The 9,103-nt window shown below is 31.5% G+C and overlaps 1 protein-coding gene across 1 annotated transcript in view; it reads left to right on the plus strand.

The window, feature by feature from the left end:
• LOC127814254 (protein TRIGALACTOSYLDIACYLGLYCEROL 2, chloroplastic) overlaps positions 1-1,060 on the plus strand; it is a 35,394-nt gene extending 34,334 nt beyond the window's left edge. Inside the window, exons 5-6 of the mRNA XM_052355645.1 lie at positions 350-440; positions 637-1,060. Of these exons, the coding sequence (XP_052211605.1) occupies positions 350-440; positions 637-729 (184 nt within the window). The 3' untranslated portion in view covers positions 730-1,060. The remainder of the gene's footprint in view (positions 1-349; positions 441-636) is intronic.
• The last annotated feature ends 8,043 nt before the right edge of the window (positions 1,061-9,103 follow it).

Raw genomic sequence — 9,103 nt, forward strand, 5'->3', positions numbered from 1 at the left:
CTTGAGAAATGTTACGTGGTAAGTAAAAACCCATGGATAACAGAGATCTGGCTTGAAGAAATGTAAGAAGGTTGACTGTCATGTTTTGAGAACCATATTCTTGTATAAATTGATTTGAACAGAAGAAAAAAAGATTTTGTTATTTATTTCATTGAATAACTTCAAAGAAGTTTAAAAATATTTTAATTTCTAGTACTAAGATATCTAAATTCACTGTACTCTATTATATTTTAGAGCATGTGATGTACTAGTGTTTGCATTTCATTTACCAGAGAAGAATGCATGTTTCCTTATAGTTTTAGGTGCTTGTAATGCTTTGTTATCATTCTTTTTCCTGTTTTCTCTGCAGAAGGGTGCATTCATCCATTATGACACCAGAAAACACTGAACTGATTCGGAAGTCCGTCTATACCCTTATTTTCACTTTGAAGAATATTGAGGTGTGTTCTTGCTTGTTGCCTACATTATAATAAGCCAACTACATCATAATGATTTATCATTCTCTTGTGTTATTGGGTCTTTGGCACCACCCACTTTTCCTTTTCCTTTTTTTTTTTTTTTTTTTTTAAATTATGCCATTGCTGTTCTTGTTTTCTCTAAAGTCTGAAGTCTGAACCATCTTTCCATGATCTACAGAGCATAAGCTCTGATATTCTAGGATTTACGGGCGATGAAGCCACCAGACGGAATTTAAAGTTGCTTATTAAGTCTCTCAGCAGGTTATTGTGAAGACAGTGAGAAGTGGGGGATATAAAGTAAATTTTCACACTGGATAGGCTTGTATGGTTCCTGGATGGGCTTTATCGGGTGTGTTAGGCCACCTGTCCTGTTGCATCCTCTTCATGTTTCTTATAAATGAAGTTTGTGTGTGTGTGTCCTTTGTTACAGAAACTGTGTTTTTTAGGCTCAAATTTGCAGTCTTTGACTGTTTAGCCCTTGAGAGCCTCTAGTCGTTATACGCTTTGATTCTGTAGGGTCTTCTTTGTAAGCCTACTCAAGACAGCCGTCCTTGTCGTAATTTTTACTTTAGTTATTGATATGAATTGTGAAGTTTAGTTGATGGATAGAAGGGTAGTTTTATTTTTATTTTATTTTTTATATGATTTAGTTTTTAGTGGTAAGGTTTGAATTCAAATCCTTTATATATATGCAATGATATTATTATATATAAGTCATCTCATCTCATCTACAAGTTAAATTTACACTAATAAATAAAGAGTTAAATTTTTATCTTTTTATGTTAGTAGCCCATCAATCAAACACGCGCACATATGATCATGATGCATTGTAATTTGACACTTCCCACCTTATTTGAAAATTTGTGTAATAACTATTTAGACACATAATAATTTGGCTATATAAATTTTGTACTTTTATTTATCTCCATTGATGGTTAATTTAAAAAAGTATCATCATATTTATTATACAAAATTAATTAATACTCTATAATGTAAGGTAGAGGGGACACCAAAGGAAACACACACTGGAGTGTCAGCTACGTTTATATATAGTTAATTATTATTATTATGAAGGATAAAACAAAACATGATAAATAAAAAAAATAAAGGAAGAAATATTGAGTGAGTTAAATGTAGTTAGTTGCTGTGTGAAGTTTTCTTAAATGAATAAGCAGCTTTGTTATTTGAATGTTTGAAAAAAATATAGATGTGGATCCTTTTATTTATTTATTTTAAGTTCGTTTCGATATTATTGCTTTTCTTAAAACAAACTACCTTCTAAAATAATCAAAACTAAATGCACAATTTTTAAAATATGGATAAGCTTCGTTATTTCAAATCCTTAAAAAAATAGAGATGCCATGATTTTTAAAGTTTTTAAAATATGTATAAATTTGATTGTTTCAAATTGTGAAGAAATAGGATTCCAATTATTTATTTATTTATTTTATTCTCATCTATTCTGGTTTTAATTTTTTTTTACAAGATCTCAAATGTGAGGTTTTTTTGGATTATTTTTTTTATTTAAAATTAAAAAGAGTTGTTTCGAACATTTATTTTAAAATAAAATTATCTCATATTCAAACTTTTTTGAACATGGGATATTTTTAATTTCAAAATAGGTTTTTGTTTGACTTGTAAATTTGACTTTTAAATGATTTATGGGTGATTTAAAAAATAATTATTAGGGACATGTTTGGAATATAAATGTTGCAAAGGGGTATCATGGGAATTGAAAAAAACTTTAGTACTCTATAAGGGATGTTTGTTTATAGAATAAAATAAAATAAAATATTGTTATTATCACATCTTCTCATAATGCCTCTAAAAAAAAAAAAAAAAAGAATATAGATTAAAATCTTTGAGATATCAAAATAGCTTTTCTGGTAAGTAAAGGCAAAATTCTATACCAAAGGACTCTCCCTAAACGCTTCACAAAGAAGTTTAAACATAGGGAACACCCTGTTTTACTAGAAGCCAAATATTATTTCAACATGGGAACCATCTTATCTTCCTTACGGATAGCTTGTTATTTGCCCAACATTGCTCTCTTACAGGAATAACTTAGAGACCAATTGTTATTTGCCCAACAATTGTTAACTGCAAGTAACAATTGTTGTTCATTTCAAGTTTTCATAGGAGGTTTCGGTAATGTAATCGTATTAGATATACATGTATATAGTTTAGTATTTTGCATTAAGAAATACCTCATTCTTGTTTTTTCAGTAGGTATAGTTCGAACCATCAAAGTAAGGTGACATTGAGACGTTTTGTCCTTCCAACTTGAAATCTGTGTTGAATGCTATTTGGATCTTTGCTCTTGGGTGGTTAGACCTACAAAATACTTAGAGACCTTGCACTCTGATACCAATTGTTAGTTTTATATAATGGCAAGTATATCCCAAAGGGGGGGTGAATTGGGATTTGGGTAAATTTTAGATAAATTAAAAAACTTATAGCATGCAGTATACTATGTTTCGAAACATGAGGAAGTATGTTTTGAAATAAACCTTTTTGTTAAATACGTTTTGAAACTTACTATGATCTGTTTTGAAACCTTTCTTTCTGTTTTGCTAATTTCGAAACTCCTTTAGCTTTTGAAAAATAATTATTTTGAAAGCACGAACAAAGATAATAACAAGTAAGAATGAGAAATCAAGTGCACACAAAATTTATAGTGGTTCGACACCCGTTTACTCCATTACCTTCAAGGTTACCCACTTGAAGGATTTGGAAACACAATCACTTTCACTAACGATCAACGACATCAAGGGTTTTACCACGGTTCACCCTAAAACCTTATACAATGAGTATTTACTGGCTCAACTCAAACCTTACACAATGAGATAAATAACACTTATCTTTTACAATCCAACAATTTGAATGTATTTAAATATCTTACCAAATAGTTATTACAAACCTATTGGTATGGAGTGATGAGAGCTTGAAAAGATGAGAGCTTCGGTTTCAGTTTACTTTTCCTTTTCACACTACAATGCACACCAAAGATTAATTGAATGGATCTTCTTTGGGAACTTGTTGAAAGAGTTTCATTTGCTTGTGCTTGTGGTAAAATATCTCTTATAGATGTGTAAACTTGTGTATGCTTGTAAGAGGTGCTTTTTATCTTCAAGGAATTGATATATATATATATATATATCAAAGAGGTAGAGTTTTGGCTAATTATAACCGTTAGAGACAAGATGAAAAAGTAGGTTTCGAAACACACGTTATAGGTTTCGAAACATCACATTTTTACACAGAGGTTTCGAAACATACATACCATGTTTTGAAACATCCAGCCTTTACAGCTGGTTATGCACCAAGAGACAGAATGAGTGGAAGACTTCTTTTAAAAATAAAATGATTTTTTTTTATTCTCTACTTAAAAAAAGATTTGAAATTAAAACATCAGGGTATGGAGATTATTTCAAAAAGTAAGCTTTTAAATAGCTTTTGAAAGAAAGTGCAAAAGCATAACAGTTTTTCAAAATATTCTGCTGACATAGTTAGCTGTTTCGAAACATGATATGAAGGTTTCAAAACATACTTCAGAAACATGTTTCAAAACATGTTAAACATAGATTTTAAATACTCTACTGTCAGAGATGACAGAGGTTTTGAAACATACTATATAGGTTTCGAAACATATGCTTGTTTTTCAAACAGGTTTCGAAATACAACATATAAACTTAGCAAACATTGAAACCTTAACAAAAAACATTTTGAAACATATATAGAAACATGGAAAGTTAGTTTTGAAACATGATGCATGAATCTTGGATTTTTCTAACATTTGAACTTTCAGGCCAAAACACTAATCATGCATGTTTCGAAATATAAAAAAACTTATTTCGAAATATTAGTTTTTCAAAAAGATTTTTCATTTTAAGGTTGGTTTTTCATCAAACACATTTTCTCATATATCAAAAAATATGATATAACAATTCTCCCTCTATTTTTTGATAATGATGAAAACCTTTTGAAAAACCAATATGCACTTAATATACACATAACTCCCTCTTAAACTAATATCGGAGATAGAAGAACAAACCTTTGAAGTGGCACATCCTCTTTTGTATTTTTTTGAAACTACATAACACAAAGGTTTTCTTGATACAAGAGTTAGTGTTTTAGAGATAAGTTCTCAATACCAATTCTTAACTTGGACATAGGAGAACATGCTTGATACCAATTTATACTAAGCAAACATTGCATACATCATACATTTTCTCAATTTTCTCCCCCTTTTTATCATAAGCAAAAAATATGATAATCAAGTTAAACAAAGTATTTTCTTCCCTTGAAGAGATAGTATAACATCCATGAAAGTAGGTAAATGTAAACAGATGGGAATTCATTTCCACAAACATCAAATAGTTAGTACTTGCAAAAAGTATCCAAAACAGCGATACATGGATAGTTAATTACAAAACATATAAATCAGCAAAAATCTAGGGGTTTGGGGAACTAAGCCTCGGATGGCTTGCTAACAACTCTTCTAAATTCCCTATCTAATCCCTAAGACTGTCAAGATACTCTTTTGTTTGGCGATGATTTTCGTTGACCTTGTCGTTTAAAGATTGCAATTGAGTCCCGAAAGAAGCTTGTATAGCCAAAACATCATCAAATCTCCAAGTCATGGAGGCAAAGTCTTCAGCCATAGTGGACTGAAGCGATACTAACATATCAGGCTTGACTCAAGTGGATGACCCAGCTTTGGAGGCGACTAGGCATGAGCTTTTTCGTCTTCTGCTTCTTCTTCATTATCATCTTCTTCTTCGTCTTCTTGCTCAGCTTGTGAGTCCGTTTCATACCTATAGCGTTGATGGCGATGGACTAATTTGGTGTATTTTTGATTGGTTTCATCATAAACGCATCCTATTTTGTGAAGGGAAGAATGGTTGAAGACAGAAATTTGTTTTTCGGATTGAATAGATGAGGATATGAGGTTAGGAAATTTAGTTTGAAGGAATGCTGTGATGAGACATCCATAGGGAAGAGATTTTTTCTTTTGAGAGTCGGAATTGACCATTTTAGCACAAATGATAGAAGGAAGGTTGATTTCCTTCTTAGTGATTATTTTCTCTAAAAACCATAGGTTTTCAGGATATAGCATTGCAAAATTTTCGGTTCGAGGGTTTAAAACTTGATAGATTATGAGATGAAGGATGCGAAAGTCAATCGATAGGTTTTTCAGAGATTTAAATTTCTTAGGAAGGTTTGGGTTATTAGAAATAACTCGACAAGCATTTAAGGAACTGAAATTGTAAGGGGTATATATTTCTCCTTTGTTAGGTAGATCTAAAAAATCAGCTAGGGTTTGGGGGTTGATTTTGAATTCAGTATTTTTAATGAAAGTTTTGAAGCGATTGGGGTATTCATGGCCATCGAATGAATTGTAAGCATTTGAATAAAAAAATTTGCTGCTCCTAGGAGTTCTAAATCAAAGATATAACCAAGGTTTACCTTGTGTGTTTTGAATGAGAAGTTGTAGATATTGAGGGCTTGAGTGGAAGGGAAGTCCTCGTTGAACTCTTGGGGAGGAGGAGACGGCGAATGTTCGGTGTGTTGACGTTTGCTGGCGGATCTCTTTGTCCATACCATGATTGATTTGAGAGATTAAGATGAGAGATTGAGAGAGATTTCAAGTGGGTATGCAAGAAAAAAAGGTTTCGGAACTTAGGGTTTCGAAACAAGGAAGAGATTTTGGAAGAAATGAATAGTCGAAATGCATCGGGTATTTATAATCCTGACTTTATGTTTCGAAACATGCTATGCATATGTTTCGAAACAAACCTCTTTGGAAAAGATTTTTCGAAACATAGAACAATATGTTTCGAAATAAAACTCTTTGGAAAACATGTTTCGAAACATGGGACAACATGTTTCGAAATACAACTCTCTAGAATTTTGATTTCGAAACAGAATTTTATAAGGTTTCGAAACATGATACTTTTGAATAGGGGATGTTTCGAAACATGATACTAATGTTTCAAAACTTTTGCTAAAAAAAAACACTTAGATTCAAATTTTGATAGAGATTTAACTTGGGCTTTGATTTCCAACAAACTTAGATATGATCTAAAGCGTTCAAACTTTTTGCTATCCAATGGCTTGGTAAAGATATCGGCAATTTGATTATTTGTACCTACAAATTCTAAAATAATATCTTCTTTTTGAACATGATCCCTTAATAGATGATGTTTGATTTCAATATGCTTGGTTTTTGCATGAAAAACGGGATTTTTGGATAGGGTAGTACTTGTGTTGTCACACTTGATTGGTATTCTTTCTAAATGAATGCCATAATCTTCTAGTTGATGCTTAATCCAAAGAACTTGTGTGCAACATAAACTAGTTGCTACATATTCAGCTTCGGTTGAGGATAATGCAACGATGTTTTGTTTCTTGCTAGCCCAAGTCACTAACGATTTCCACTTGTACTTTTTCTATCAATTTTACATCCACTATAGTCAGCATCGGTATAGGCCGTAAGTTCAAATATTTTTGATTTTGGATAGATGACTGCAATGACAAGCCTCTGCCGAGTCGACTTAACCCATAGATAAGTCGACTCCACGTAACTAAAAACATACGAAATGAATACCAAACACACCAAAACCCTATCATTTAGCTTCTTAACCCACAATTGTCATTCCATGAATGAAAAATATGGGATGAAATATACCCCATGGAGAATTTCAAAAAGACCCAAAATCATCTCAAATGGAAAACCCACAAGCTAAGAAATTAATACAACATTTACAACCAAAGGAGAGAAGCCATTTTACCGAAAATGATTTCAACACAATGGAGAAGACATCATTTTGCATCAAATGGAAAAAGAGAGAAAAAGAAACTTGCACAAAATAAAATTTAAGTGCAAGTAGAACTTGTCTTAAATAGTGTTACTTCAAAGAGATGCAAAACACTCACAAAATCTGCAACTCTCCACTTGAACTCCAACCAAGAGCAAGAAATGAAAAGTATAAAAGGGGAAGAAGAAGAGATGAACGAGAGGGAGAGCAAGAGAGAATGGAGAGGGAGAACAAGAGATCACGCTAACCATAAAATAAAATTATTCAATCTAAAATTATTTTTATGCCATCAAAGCAATTTATCATTAAATTTTTAAATACTTAAACCCACATTTAAAATGTCATTAAGCTGAAATTAAGTAATAAAACACTTAGACCCATCTTAGGGTTGTTACATGCCGAGTCGATCCACTTGAAACCATTTTGACCCAAGAGTCTTGAGAGAAGAAGACAATTTTTTTTTAAAAAATTTCTAACTGAATCTGAATTCACTTTCTTTTGATTCAGGGTTTATGGTCTTATTTATAGAGTGTCATTGAAAACCCTAGGTGCCATTGGGCCGGGTTTAATGTGCTAGCAAAAAGTCTGATCCAATTAATAACTAAATAATTATATTCTCCATATAATCATTTAATTATTCTTATTTATCTAATAAATAAATACACCATAATTAGTAATTACATAATTACTAATTTATTTTTCTTCTCTTTAAAAGTGATTTATTATTGGGTAAGACTTTATGGGTTCATAATTAAATTGGCAACAAAAATTAATCAATTATTAATTCTTATAAATCATGAGTGACATCTAACAATATGTCATAATTACCCAATTTAATGTGAAGTGGGTATTGTAAACCTTTTATTACGATACCATATAATACGATCCCTCTATCATCCTATATCCCGACAAGATATGAGATCATGATCAACAGGTTAAATCTCTTAATCTCGTCATATGATCAAATCCAAAAACAATCTTGACTAATATGACACAACCATTATGGAACACACATTCCATCATCATATTACATTGGCCAATGATTTATCGTCAAGTGATTATTAGATAGCATAAGATATCCTCATCATAAATCTCAAGGTGATAAATTCCATATATGATGCATACATACCTCATGCATCTTTGAACTAGGCACATAGATATGTATAATCGTCCCTTATTAGAACGACCATATAGTATTTATGATAACCTAATCCACCAATGCACAGATATCCATGTCATCTCAAGTCTAAGGACTAGTTTCACATCTATAGTTAACATTGAATCATTAACCCGTGAGATAAAATCTATGTGATTCAATGTTAATAATCTCGTTCAGTAAACTCATTCCTATAACCAGCACCCACTTATCTTTCTTCTATATCTCATATAGAATGGAATGAGACTCACCAACTTTATCTTTTAGTATCTCATACTGAACAAGGAGGAAGACAATGTGATAGTCTTTGAAAGTTGCCAATATTCAGGCTAGGAACTTTATGGCCAGGAACATGTTTATAGTATAACAAATTGTAGATTATCTATTATGCATATTCTTAACACTTAATAATGGTATCCACTCCTTATTATACTAAAGGATATATATATATATATGTTTAATTTAAACTATATTACAATTTAAATAAAACATAAACTTGTCATTTAAATAACATTTAAAGAATTACAAGATCGAGCACCTTTGTGTCACTAGAATTTGTCTTAAGGGTTTATATCTAACGCACAGTCCCTACCTAAGGTGAAGGCACGCCTCTAATGGTATTTGGGTACCATTTTTCATACTTAATCATTTTATATTCCTGCATCAAT

The sequence above is a fragment of the Diospyros lotus genome, chromosome 12, assembly GCF_014633365.1.
Source record: "Diospyros lotus cultivar Yz01 chromosome 12, ASM1463336v1, whole genome shotgun sequence".
In the NCBI taxonomy this organism is placed as follows: Eukaryota; Viridiplantae; Streptophyta; class Magnoliopsida; order Ericales; family Ebenaceae; genus Diospyros; species Diospyros lotus.